The 14125-nt window shown below is 50.8% G+C and overlaps 1 protein-coding gene across 1 annotated transcript in view; it reads right to left on the reverse strand.

Moving 5' to 3' along the window:
- Nucleotides 1-6002: 6002 nt before the first annotated feature.
- GREB1 (growth regulating estrogen receptor binding 1) overlaps nucleotides 6003-14125 on the reverse strand; it is a 64525-nt gene continuing 56402 nt past the window's right edge. The window contains exons 26-32 of the mRNA XM_069494748.1: nucleotides 12517-12721; nucleotides 11962-12136; nucleotides 11014-11232; nucleotides 10010-10145; nucleotides 7817-8017; nucleotides 7240-7378; nucleotides 6003-6166 (exon numbers count right to left, since the gene is read on the reverse strand). Coding sequence (XP_069350849.1) covers nucleotides 6003-6166; nucleotides 7240-7378; nucleotides 7817-8017; nucleotides 10010-10145; nucleotides 11014-11232; nucleotides 11962-12136; nucleotides 12517-12721 — 1239 coding nt within the window. The remainder of the gene's footprint in view (nucleotides 6167-7239; nucleotides 7379-7816; nucleotides 8018-10009; nucleotides 10146-11013; nucleotides 11233-11961; nucleotides 12137-12516; nucleotides 12722-14125) is intronic.

Below are 14125 nucleotides of genomic sequence, written 5' to 3' on the forward strand. Positions count from 1 at the left end.
GGTAACTGGTAGAAATTCAGTTCCCCTTGCTGTTGTCCCAGGAGGGGACACTGAGCATTGAGCAGAGAGCCAGGCGACTGTCTCTGTCACTTATTCGCTGGGTGAGTTAAGCAAGTCCATTCACCTGCTCAGGCCCCACTTCCGTAGACGTGGTCACAACTACCCCTGGGTTTTAAGAATTAAATGACATTATGAATATGAAAAAATTTTTAGTGTCGTGCCCAGCGCCCAAAAGAGCTCAATGAATAGTAGCCGTGAAAATTACAGAAACATAGAAAACATTCGTGACTGCCCAGGCTCCAGGATGTGGGGAGGGGCCTGGCAGGGAGGGGCTGTGGTTACAAATGTGCCACATGAGGGACCCTTGCAGCAATGGAACTGTGCCCTATCTTACACCTATCAACGTCAGCGTGCTAGTAAAGGCACACAGAATCCTTTTGTATTTTTTCTTACAACTGCATGTAAATCTATAATTATCTCAAAATTGAAAAAAAGGAAAAAAGAGCACTCGAAGTCCTAGTACACAGGTAACCACTAAATACATCTTCTGGGAAAAAAATAGTAGCTGTCATTATTATAAGGGGATGCTCTAGGCTCCTGAATGCAGAATATTTTTATAATTCTACATTTAAAAATGTGAAGCCATATATTTACATGTGTGCTTGCTTGCTTGCCAAGATCAAGAGAGAGACCCCCAAAGTGCTAATTTCACGAGGCTTAGTCTCCCAGCCATGACGTCATCAGCATCAGCATCCCAGGAGGCTTTTGCTAACCTTTGAACGATGAAGCATGCATTGCCCACCTGGGCTAGTTTCTTGTGGCTGCTGTAAGTAAGTGACACAAATTGTGGCTTAAAACAACAGACATTTATTCTCTCGCCATTCTGGGGGCTACAGATCTGAGATCGAGGTGTCCGCTGGGCCGTGCAAGAGCCCGGAGACTCCAGGGAGGGTCCTTCCCTGCTTCTCCAGCTTCCGACTGTCCTCTCGGCAAGTCTTCCTCGACTTGCAGGTTCATCACTCTGATCTCTGCCTTTGCCGTCACAGGAAAGTCTGCCTGTGTGTCTCTCCTCACTTATAAGGACACCACAGTGCACCAGGGGCCCCCTTCGCTCCCCTGTAACCTCAACTTAGCTGATTACATCAGTCACGACCCTATTTCCAAAATAAGGTCCTGTTCTGAGGTACCGGAGCCTAGGATGTCAACCCCTACCACCACTCAAACTTCTCCTTCTTAGCAGGCCTGGGAAAGACCCTTTGATGGAGCGACAAGTAGAGTTAGAGTGACCTGAAATCCCAAATGAGAAAAATGAGTGCTCGCCAAAGTTTTAGAAAGAAAAGGGAGAGAAAACTGGGACGGTATATTCGGCGAATGGCAAATGCACTCATAGAATTCTTGTTTCTTCTCTAGACATGAAGGGCTTTAAAAATTTGCACTGGCCTTTCCAACTGTTTTGTTCATTAAAATGCTAATTCCCTCCGAGCTGGGACGCCTGCCTAAGCTAGTAGACTAAAAAAGAAATGAAAGCTGTCCACATTGGACGCACCCTTGGTTCATGGTCTTCCCTTAAACAAAAGCTGTCTGCAGGCTCTGAAGCCAGATCTAGGAGGTTTAATACAAATTTGTTTATTAAAAGTGACTTCTAAACTTTAATACTGGGACTGCCCACACTCAGGATGGCATGTAATGTAGCATATTTCATATATGCTCACATCCAGGACCACCTCTGCCAGGCAACCTAACAGTTGGGTTTCCCAGTAAGAAAATATTGGATCAGTACTTTCACCATAGGCAAAGCTGTAGGAGCCAACAGAGCTTTCTGACACACGGTGCTCAGTGGAAGCAAATTGCCTAAGAACCAGCCGTGATGAGGGTGGCAATATTATTATACCTGCAGGCATGTGTTATGTTGCTTAATAGCTGTGTAATTGCAGACAAGTCATTTACCCTCTCTGAGCCCCAGTTTCTTTTTCTGTAAGATAGTCCCAATAATACCTACGTCAGAGCACTGGTGTGCTGATTAAATGAAATAACGGATATTTAGTCATCTAGTAAAATGCCTGACACATAGTAGGTGCTCAAAAATGTTTGCTACTCACTGACTCTCACTTTGTAGCTAACAGTCTCTGGGGAGCTGGGTGACTTGGCCAAGGAATGGAGGCATGAACCTAAGTCCCCTGATTTCATACTCCATGCTCTTCCTGCTGCTCCTGTCCTGCCATGGGAACTATGACACCTGTATAATAAATGTTGCTTCTTGCAGCTTGAATTCTCCTCCTTCACTGTAACAGCTCTTAAATTGCTAAAAATATTCAGGGGATTTTTTCCTCTGACCCTACTAGGCTACTAGGCACATCAGAAAAGTCCCTCTTTAAAGCCAGGCATGGTAAGTACTATTAATATAAACATGGTGCATATTCATTTCACACAGTCGTGAAGACCCACCAGACATAAACTTACAGTTCCAGCTCACTGTGGACTCTTGCAGTTAGGCTGAGTTTGTTTGGTTTGGATCACCACTCCTGGGTTTTGAGGGCTTTCCAGTTGGTTAGACTTGAGGACTATGAGGCAGAGACTTGGGGTAAGTGAAGGTCTTGACTCCCTGAGTATTCTGGAAAGGATTCTCGTAGGCCTTGGAGTGCGTCCTACATGAAGAATAGGAGGTTTAACATTTGGTTGTGTGTGGGCTTTTAGATGTGCATGAATGGAGCTTCCTGTTCACAATGGCATCTGGCTAAGACATGACACAGCCGTCCTGACAGAGCCACTTCCATGAGATACAGCAGGGAAGAGCTCAAAACGTCATGAAAAGCAGAGGATGGAAACTAAAATTCCGAGAACATCCACTAACTATAGACCTGGTGAAAATTGTCAACTAATGGCTGACAAATGCTCTATCACCCCAAATGGCAAAACTTCTGCCTCAAATAGATTGGGATCTGCTCGGTTTCCTATTGCTGTAAGTGTAGACGGGGGCTCTCCAAGTGGTTGGAGACCTGCATCCCCAGGTTAGGCCTCCCCATCAGTTCCCCATTCTTTGTTAGCTTAGGAAGAGCCCGGTTAGAACACAGCCATCAACCCAGAGTCCAGAGTCAGGTCATGTCCAGAAATGGACCCAAAAGTAGTGTGTCCCAGTCAGCCCCAACCCGAGGCACGGAGAGCGGGCAGGCGCTGCCCTTTCCTCCCAGGCTCAGGGGACACAGCAGTGAACGTGTCTTACAAAATTCCTGTTTTCACTGGGAGAGACAAAAAACCCAGAACTGTTCTGTTAGTTACCCAATCTGGGATAGGTCCACATTGGGGAGGTGACCTAGGCGTAGTGATCCAAGGGACGTGGAGGGAAGAGCTCTCCCAGCAGAGGCCTGAGGTGGGCACGTGCCCAGCAGAGGTCCGGGGGTCCCGGGGGCTGGTGTGCAGAGAGCGAGGGAAGAAGTTGGAGGTTAGCGCAGGTGATGGACCTTCCTTCCGGCCGCACCTTCCATCTCTCCATTCTCTCAAGCCTGGCCATTTCACCCGCCTACTGAGGTTTTTAATTTCCAAGATCTATAACTGCTTTTCTGTAAGTTTCTGGATACATTATAACCTCACTTCTTTGCTTTTAATCACACTTGCTCCACAGGAGTGTTTGCTTTGTCGACCCCCAACTGAGGTTGGGTGACCGCCTTTCTTTCACTGCTTTGTGTTTCCTGCACTTTTTCTGGATCTTAGTTGTGTGTTTATTTCTGTGCTAAGAGCTCCTGCTTGCTTGTTCTGTTTACCATGAGTGACCTGAAATGATTACGGGGGACAGGACATGCTGGGAAGAGAGGAGTGCCGACGGCTCGTTTTCACAAAGGCCTGGCTCCCTGGCACCCTCCCCCTGTTGGGGTCCCCACATTCACTTTTAGCCTTGGCTGTGGCCAGCCGCTTGGCACAGGTGGGTGGAACGCGAGGAGTGACAGGAGCGGCAGGGAACCACACAGCTCTGCTGCTCCAAACCGCTTCCCCTGTGAAGCATCCGCACAAACACCCCAGGTCTCCTCCTGCAGCCACTCTGAAGCTCGGTGTCCCCAAATTGTCCTTGTTTGCGGCAGGCTTCTCTGCACATTTTGAGCTGGTTTCCCCATATTTGTTTTTCAACACATCCAATTCTGTTTGCCCTTTCTCCTTCGGGAATTCCTCACTATTTAACATAGCTCACATTTATAATGTTGTTATTTCCTTCCCAAAACTCCCTTTGTCATGCCATGAGATTTTAAGCAGGTGGACCCCAAAGATCTCTGGCCACTGCTTTTTCTCAAAACAATGCAATTAATACCCACCAAAGAACCAATACGTGCATTATGTTTTATTTATAAGACTGGAACAGACAAGAATATTAGTTTGGGTTTTTTCTTCCAGGTTTAAATTAACTAACAAAATGGGAAGAATGACACAGATGGTGCTATTTACAAAAGACAAATACAACCAAAGGAGGTCAGTTTTTATTCCAAAATAGGAATAATGACATATACAAAGTGATCAGTTTACAAACATTGATCTAAATCTTTAGTCCTCGTGGCCTTTGTTTCTTAGGGAAAAAAAAGATTGACATTAACTCTTTGGTATTATCTTTTAAAATAGTTTATTCTTGGATTGTTATCCATTAGAGTGCTTATAAATGTCCGAGATAAATGTATAAGAATGCATTCTGATTAATTTTTTAATGTCTTTAAAACTTCTCCTTCAAGCTATGGGCCACTTCAAAAGCAGAGTGGTATTGGGGGTGGGGGTGGGGGCCCTGGACTCTGGAATCCAGGACCCAGGAGTCTGAACTGTGCTTCTAGCTCTTCCAGCTGCGTGACCTGGGTGAGGTGCACTTTGTATCTCAACCTTCTTGTCCTTCAAAGAAGAATCATCATCCCAATCACCGTGGAAAGGATTAAGCAAGACATCACCGTGGAAGCGCCTGGCCCGATGTCTGGGCGACAGGAGGTGGCTACACCGCTGGCCTACAGCCCGCTCTGCCAGGCTGTGCAGGGGTGAGGGCCGAGGGACACGTGTCCCCACAGCCTTCTCCTCTGCTCCCACTGCCTCTCTAGTCAGGTGAGATCCTCCCCGAAAGAACCAACCATTGGTAAGAGAAAACAAGCTATTTAAGGAACCGAAAACTGAGCGTCAATAAATTATAATCATAAGTCTAGTTCTTATCAACTATTTTATATCACTTTGGTGTGTTTATCATCGGTTTCAAGTAAGCAGTTTGGTCCTCTTTCCTTTGTAAGGCAAACTGTAGGTCAACCTCTGTAAGCCTCATTTCCTCCCTAAAGGAAAAAAAAAAACCTTTTAGATTTAAAGAAAGCTTCTTTGCATTTTTGCCCTTTCTAAGAGGTAGGGTATTGACCCTATACTATTTTAATAGAATCATATTTGCTCTGAAGTAAAACCATGTGTTTTACTTTATTAAATGTGATGCCTTTGGGCTAGCTTCTAAAAAAATAAACTTGCAGACAATTAAATAATTCTTAAAATGATCTGCTTCTCATTTTTTTGTCTCCAGCCTTTACAGTTGAAATGTTCCTTTGGAATATTGCTTTGTAGGAGGTCATAGGGAAACCTACTTAACTGAAATCCCATCCACTGCCCGAAATACTGGCACCTCTACAAGAAAATCCGAGATTCTTTAGAACCAAGAGAAAAGTCTAGTTTGTCCGTGGAAGCACGTGAGTGACATGACAGGAAGTAAAACTTTGTTCTTCATGAAAGGGACTTCAAAACAGCCCAGGGCCGTCTGGCCCAGCACTTGGGAGTCCAGGCTTCGTCCTGCCCTTCCCAGAAACATCTTCCTCCTCCTCCTCCTCCTCCTCCTCCTGGCTCCGGAGACCAGGGCCTCTGGGCCTCGGCGCCCCGTGAGGGGCTGTGCCGCAGAGAGTGTCTGGGGTCTGCTCCAGTCAAACACCCCGTGGTTCTAGAACTTCCTTTAGCCTCAACAGCATGAGGGTGCTGAACACTCCGCTCTTCCAGAAAACCTGCTGGTGTCTTCTTCAGATGTGTCGTCCAGTCAGAAAGAAGAGTGGCTGGTCCTCCCTGGCATTGGCCGTCTGGAACTCATCTCGCAGCCGGAACTGCCACTCGTCCTCCAGCTCCAGGCGGACGACCGTCTGGCGGAGCGAGCTGCGGTCCTGGCAGATCACACACAGGGTGGCACCTGCGCAGAGAGGGCAGAGGCGTGGGGAGGAGGAGGGTGAGTTTACTCAGATGAAAGTCACCGCCTGGATGCTACTGGCAGTAACAAGATCGGGCACCGCCTGGAAGGGCAAAGTCCCTTGTTTCTTTCGGGACGATTCTTAGCCAGACGGACAGTACAGTGGCATGTGGCGGGTTTGGCGGGGAGACTCCATGGGGGCAGAGGAAAGCTGAGCGTCGCAAACCAAGCATCCTCAGTTCCAGCCCTCGGCTCACACCCCTGCACACCCCACCCACCCTCACCCCCTTCTTCACCCAGCCAGAGCCTGCCCACCCGTCCAGGCGGGGGCAGCTCCCCCTGTGCCCAGCCTCGGCAACGCTCCCTCCTCTCCCTCCTGGCATACAGCGATACATCAACCAGGTCTCCTTCATCTCGTCTCTCTCCTCCCTCTCTGCACATCCAGTCCTCCCTTTAGCGGAAGTGATTCCTGACACACAGATGCTCTAGACACCACTCAGTCTTCCCCAAGGCCTTGCACACTGCTGGTGCCCATTAACTACCTGCTAGACAGGACGGTCAGAGCGAAGAACCACCAAGGAAAGTGAAGATCACTTAGGGACCGATCAGGATTGGAAACACAGACTGGAAATCATTTTTTTCAAAGTCATGCAGAACAAGAGCTTGCCATTCTCAGCCGCTCCAGCACGGAAAGCAGAAAGATTAGAGTAAGAGCACAGGAGCACGCGGTGCGTCCTGAGGTGAGGAGGAAGGACCTTCTGCCAGGAGGAAGCGGCATCTAAGGGGACCACGGCATTGATGGGAAGGATTTAGGAGGAAAAGGAACACAGTTGGATATATCTGCAGTGTGACTGAAAGAAAGGGGGATGTGTCTTGTCTCTCCCTGGACAGGAACAGGGGAGAGAGAGCCCCCCGAGAACCCAGCCCCAGCCTTCCTGGTCGGGGCAGTTGCTTGTCCTCTCTGAGCCTCAGTTACCCACTGGCAGCAGGACCAGCCCCAGAGGACACCTCCTCGGAGGACCCAGGTGGTGACAGCCATTCAAGTCAGGGTTCAGGATTGCAATGGGGTAAGTTACCTTTCAGAAAATGAAACTTTTTCAAAAAGCCAGCTCCCACGAAAGAGTCACAGAGGTATAGCAGGAGGCCACTAAATACCAAGTCGGAGCAGCTGATGTTTAAAGAGTGGGGCCTGGAGCTCACGTAGCAAACAGAAATCTGAAAAAGGAGGAAGCCAAGAGAAAAACACCGTTTCCCACAAAATACTCAATAACATCATACTCCGGGTTTGCCTCTAACAAATGCTACCTACTTGGTCAAGCTCAAGATTTCGGGGGTGGGGAGGGCAGAGATATTTTCATGTTATTTCCAGATCTATAGCCTCAAAATCAGTTCCAGGAGATTCATCCAGATTTATCTACACATGGATTCACTTGGGAATGGAAATGTTTTGGCATCAGAATCGGGTTTCACTCGTAACTTCTTATACCTGGGCAGCTGTCTCAGCGCTCTCGCCTGGCTACTACCAGCTGTAAAGTGGAGTAACCACCTGAGACACAGTAGTTGACCCGTGAGGACTCAGAGCCCTAGATTCTAGCTCATCTGTTCCAGGATTCTCTGATTTACGCGTTCCACGGTGCCCCCTCTGAAGGTCACCTGAGATCCCAGGTTAAGGTAACAGTCGACGGACAGCACGGGGTGGCCATGGTTCTTCAGGGAGAGCGGGAAGAGGCAGTGGCTGTGGTGCTGGAGGAACTTCTCCAGCAGGAGCTGGGCGGGGGCCGCGAGGAACGTGTGCTTGCTGTCGGGGGCGCAGATGTACTGGGCTGGCACGACTGCTGCAGAATTCTCGGACACCTGCACGGGACGAGGGGCGTCAGGCCACTTCCAGCTGCCCGGAGGGGACAGGGCCCTCCCAAGGCTTCTAGGCTGGACCCAGGGGCTCGGGGCGGCCCCAGCAGGGAAGGTTGTGTTGCTCAGGGGAATGCCGGGAATGCGGAACACAGACTTCAAAAATGAAATCCTCTGTCGAGAAAAATGAGGTTTTACCAAAGTGGGACACATGCAAACTAACTAACATGATCAGTAAGAATTAGAGACGTTGATCATTCCGTGCAGGAAACCGGCTATCTGGTCTAGAGCGAATGAGAGAACTGTGGACCTGGGGGACTCTTCCCCACACCCAGTGACGCCTGCCTCGGGGAGGGCCAGTGCCAGGGACCTGAATACGGCCTGTCCCCACGGCCCCTCCCCTCCAGGGTGGACACCCAGGCCGTGGGCACTCACTCCATCATTGGCATGTTTTCCATGGTGCAGCTAGAGAGACTACATTTAATACGTGTAATTAAAACTAATCAGACCCTCTGCGGGACATCCTGCAATGACTCCTAGAGAAAAGTCTAGAACTCTCGCCTGGCTAAGGCCCACCTACTTCCCCAGCTCCTCGCGGCCACTCTCTTCCTCACCCTGCTCGGTGGCTTCACCCACGTTCTGCCCCTGCCTGGACGCACAGCTCTTGCTCTCCCACCCTCCAGTCTCTGCCAGTGTCACTTTCTCAGGGACACTCCCACAGACTCCCCTACAGTCCCTGTGACACACGCTGCACCTTTGGGGTACTTCTCACTACAGTGCTGAACTAAATACTTAACCTCTGTCTCAGCCTCTGGGATATACTCCAAGCAAAGGGATTGGGTGCTCAGTAAATATTTAATGAATAAAGAAATGAAAGCAATTAAGTGATTTCACTCATATGTAAGATAAGACATTACTAGCTTTCCTATATATAATCGATATGCACTGAAACCTAATGGAAAAATAAGATTATGCCCAAAATAGGAATAAAGAAAAAATACCTGAGAGTTTTTAAGTGGCACCAAAGGACACAAGAGAAAAATGATCTTTAAAGGCACATCCAGCTCTTTGGTAGAAAAGGCTTAACATGGTGAAGATCTCAATTCTCCCCAAATTAAACTACAAATCTAACACAATTTTAATTTAAAAATTTCAATGGTGGTAGCGGGTTGGGGGCCTTAACTCTGATTCCCAAGTCCTTCTGGAAGTACAGGCCTTTTACTGAAAAGTATTGCTACTTTGCAAGAGAAATGAGGACGGGCTTTCAGGGGCAGAGAAGGCTTTGATCCCTGCCTCCAGGGGCAGGTGGAGGAGGGAGCTGGTGTCTGCAGCTAGACGCAGCCCAGCTCAGAGCAGGTAACTACAGAAGGAGTTAGCAGAGACCAGGAAGGACAGAGGCTGGAAAAGGCAGCTGGTACCGAAACTGACTGATGGTGTCAGGGCAGGATACCAGACAGACAGAAGGTGACAGAGAAAGGGGCTCTGGCCCACAGGATCGGGGAGACCTTCAGGCAGAGGTACCCCAGCCTGCATGATTTCCCAGAAGACACACAACTCTCAGGTCTTGCTGTGATTTGACATCTTAAATTCCCTAGGTCTGCTCAGCTAGAACAGACACAAGGGGATCATGTCTCCCCCCACCCGAGGCTGGCCTGTGGGCAGACAGCATGGCCATCGAGCTAGCCTGCAGGGCCATTCAGTTACGTGGCCAGGCACCAGCCCAGGGCCCAGAGAAGAATGCGGCCCTGGACCTTAGCCAGCACAGGATGCCTTGGTGGCGGTCTCACACTGAGCAGAAGTCGACAGGACAGGGTTAAAATCAGAGAGAAGAGAAACCCCATGGAGCCTCCTTTCCCCAGTTGTTACAAACCTCTGCGCACACTCCCCGGGGGTCAAGCTCCGCTCCACTCCCGGGAAAGAGACGCTGCTTCCTCTCCCGAAGGCTCCCACCATTTCCACACCACAACAGTGGCAGGATGCGCAGACGCAGAGGCTCACCTTGGACGTGATGTGGAAGGACCTGTGCCCGCCCACCGCGATCTGCTTCTTCATCACGCTGAAGCGGTTGAACCGGCAGAGCAGGAGGCCGGCGCTGTGCACCCGCAGGTTGAAGTCCACGTCGTCGCACATGAACCTGCTCAGGACAGAGGGGAAGCAGGTGTGAGGGGACACAGCTCACACCCCCGTCACTGCCCCCAGACACCCAGAGCGTGGGCTCTGTCCTGGGGAGCTGAGAGGGTGGGGTGGGCTTCCAGCCTGCCTCCAGACCTTACTCTAGAAGGGGTTACAAGGAGAACAAACGAGGCAAACAGCAACGTCTGTGCACCAGGAGGGGCAGCGTGCACCTAAGGCCTGCACCACCAAACACTGCTGCTCGATGGCCACACGCCAAGTGCAGGCACCAACACTACCTCTCTGATCTGTTAGAAAGAAACAACAAACAACCCCCCGGGGTAAAATACTAGTGAGGAAAACGAGGCTCAGAAATGATTCACGTGCCTAAACTGCAAAGTCGGTCAGTGGCAGAACCCAGACTCCGGCAGACCCGGCAGCCTGGCTGCAAACCTCCCCGGCAGGCCCTCTCGGCCGCGCCCATTGCCTGGCACAGCCAGGTGCTCAGCAAGCAACTGGCAATTGAATTATTCCGGAGACATGAGCACTTCTGTGGCGAGATGTTTAGAGAACAAACTACGGAAATTACTTCATCCTTGTCTTCAGTGCTAGAGCTCCTAAAAGGCAACGTGTCGAGAGAAACACATCGTCCGACATGACTCACTAAAGTGAAGTCTCACAAGGATTGATGAAGTTGAGTGATCTTATGTGAATATACAAAAATATACGGCACTAGAAAACTGAGGACCGGAAGCAGGGCCAGGCTGGAGCTGCGGGGCGGAAGCCCTGGCCCAGGGGGACCCTCGGGGCAAAGGGGAGAGACCTGTCCAAGTCCGGCCGGAGGCCGCCTCCCACTCAGGGCTCCGCCCACCAGGGCCGCGGGCGCTCACCGGTTCTGGTTGTACTGCACGTTCTGGGTCAGGTCCACGTTCAGGATGATGAAGTCGTGCACGTGGCAGCGGGAGAAAGGCTCACGCACCTCGCTGGCCCTGGTCTTGCTGGACCACTTGCGCAGGCCGATCAGGGCGTAGTGCGTGATGTCGGGGGAGGCCTCGATGTGCTGCATGATGTACTTCAAAGACACGTTCCTTTCCGACCAGGAAAACTCCCTGCTGAAGGTGGGGGAGTGGCGTCCCGAGGCTGACATGCAAGCAGCAGCAGCAAGGGGCTGTGCACGGGCCAGCGGGACCTGGCCTTGCCACTGCACCACACACTGGACGGGCCAGTGTGGCCAGAACCCAGCGTGTCCCCCGCAGGGGCCAGGCACCCCGCTAAGCACGTCACATTTGTCATGCTGCTTCTATGTGCTGAACACACTGCGGATCATAATTTAGTTAATCCTCACAACAGACCTCTAGCGCAGGTGTTAACAAAGCACCTGTCAAAGATGAGGCGGCTAGAACCCAAAAAGATTCAGTCGTTTGCCTAGAGTCACACAGCAAATAAATGTCAAGCTAGCAGTCAGCGGTGAGGATGGCGGGCAGGGCAGGGCTGCGAGTGGCAGGGGGGACCTGGCGGAGGACGTCCCTTTCTCGATATCGAGTTGGTTAAACGGGTGTGCTCAGTTTACGAAAATTCCTTTTCTGTATGTACATATTACACTTAATATAAAGTATGTGATTTTCTGTATGATTATACTTCAATAACAATTTTTTAAAATTAAAAGCAAGCCAGGGTTGGAATATGAGTCCACTTGTGCCACACCCAGGGCTCGGGCCACCGCAGGCCACGCCTTCTGATGGAGGGGCCCTCTGGTCCTCGCAGCGGGGACAGCATTCCCCGGACAGCTTGTTTGTCACTGCAGCTGGGGGGCAGGCAAAGCTCTCGGGACACCTCACCTGCTCCTGTCCCCGGCACAGTCGATGTCCACCACGTTCCACATCACGCAGGAGTCGTCGGAAATCACGATGAAGGGCCAGATGTCCTGCGGCTTGATGCCCAGCTCCTCCTGCCGGTTGCGCTCGAGCTCCAGGTTGTGGTAGGACAGCTCCTTGATGAGGAAATGGGCGGCGCCTGCAACGGGCACAAGAGCCAGCTCAGGCCCCGGTTAGACCCGCCGGTCAAGGCAGCCAGACAAGCCGGCTCCGACTGTCCTAATGTGTCACTGCCACTGACCACGGCCCTCAACTCAGGGGAGAAACTAGAGAGAGGAAAATGCTGCAAGTCGTACTCACACGTGTCTTCCTTATCCTTCCTTTTCTAACCACTGCAAATATGAACTGATAACCAAACATCGGGAAAAAGGAATATTCATAAGACAGTCAAACAAAGCAAAATGGCTTTAAAAGTCCCAAAACAAAAGGCTTGCTGTCAAACGTTTAACTCTTTCATCTCTGGAATATTCCTTCTCCGGAGTCTTCGCGCACAGACGCCGCTGAGTCAGGAACACCTACCCACGCCGGCGCTGTTGAAGACGCTGGGCAGCACCAGCATGATGTGGTTGGGCCAGTACTTCTTGTAGATGGCCATCTCGTACTCCTTCACCACCAGCACGTGCAGGTGGCTGGCGCCGTCCATCGCGTGGTACAGGTTGAAGAGTCCGTGCTCGTGACGGCCAGTCGTGGGAGTGAACGTCGGACTTTTGATGTACTCGTGACTCTGCAAAGTAGGGGTACGGTGAGGTATGTCTGTAAGCGTGGTCACAGTCATTCCCCGCCCTTGACGTGTGACCCTGCAGCACCTTCCATCACATGATGGAGACGACTGCCATACTCCTAGAATCCGAGCAGGCCTCGTGACCTTTTACCAATAAAGTGCAGGAAAAATGGCGCCACACCAGTTCCAAGTCTGCCCTGAGAAGATTCGCACGTGAACAGTGGGGCCAGCCTGCTGGAGGACGGGACACCGCACGGAGCAGAGACGAACATCCCTGCGGAGCCCACTCCAACCAGCCAGCCCCGGCTGACCTGACAGCTCACTGCAGACCCCGAGCGGGCACAACTGAGCCACAGCAACCGTCCATCAGGCTGAGCGAAGCCGAACTGCTGGCCCGCAGAATCACAAGCTAAATAAATGCGTGTTTGGAAGTGGTTTGTTAGGCGACAGAAACTAACTGGCATATATCAAGCAGCCAAATCCATCACCCTCTCATACTGGATCTAATACTGTGCTCAGAGTACAGGTTACCCCGTGTGTCTTCAATCCTCCACACACGGTGAGCACATGGCACCCCCAATCGCTTTCCCATGTAGCTAGATAGTCATACACTCAGGCTGCAATATCTTTCACGTAAGTAACTAGGTTTCCTCAACTCCTTCCCTAGCAATGAGCTCATCTGGCCAAGCCAGGGTTTCTGCTCCCTCCGAACTGTCCAAGCACCTGCAACAAAGCTGTGCATGCAGCTGGTGCTCGTGGCCAGGTCTGATGGGAAAGCTGGGACGCAGGCAGAGAGCGGGACAAATCCCAGCTCTTATGCTGCACCCAGGAGTGTCTCTGCAACATCCCCAACCCCAGCCCACGGTGTAGGAGACACCTTACAGTGTCTTCTCTGGTGCTTTACAAATGTTTTCATTGCTTAATAGACGGCTGGGTCTGAAAGGCCAGGTTCAACTGCACAGGTAGAAGGAAAGGCAGCCTTCTCCCCACGGCCTGTGTTACTGGGGCTAGTTCAAGAGCAGCCGGTGGACTCTGAGACTGTGAGGCTGGAACTGTCTAGCCAAGAGCCCTGCAAGGAGCATCTCTGTAAGAAGAATGGTGGCCACAAAGACAGTGGATTATTAAGAGTAATCTTTTCAAAAGATAAAGGGAATGTGTCTTTCAGAGACATATACTGACATATTTATAGATGAAATACGTGACATCTGGGATTTACTTCCAAACAACACAGGAAGGGAGATGAGGACAGAAGGACAAAACAAGGCTGAAGTTGGAGAATGGCCCTCAGGGATTCACTGTGCTGTTCTGTCTGCCCAAGACTGTTCACGATGCTCCATGACAGAGAGAATTCAAGAGAAGCCGGGGGAGGGGACAAACGTCTCTCCAGCACCTGTTATCTTCCAGGCA

Source organism: Eulemur rufifrons, chromosome 19 (genome assembly GCF_041146395.1).
Source record: "Eulemur rufifrons isolate Redbay chromosome 19, OSU_ERuf_1, whole genome shotgun sequence".
NCBI lineage: Eukaryota > Metazoa > Chordata > Mammalia > Primates > Lemuridae > Eulemur > Eulemur rufifrons.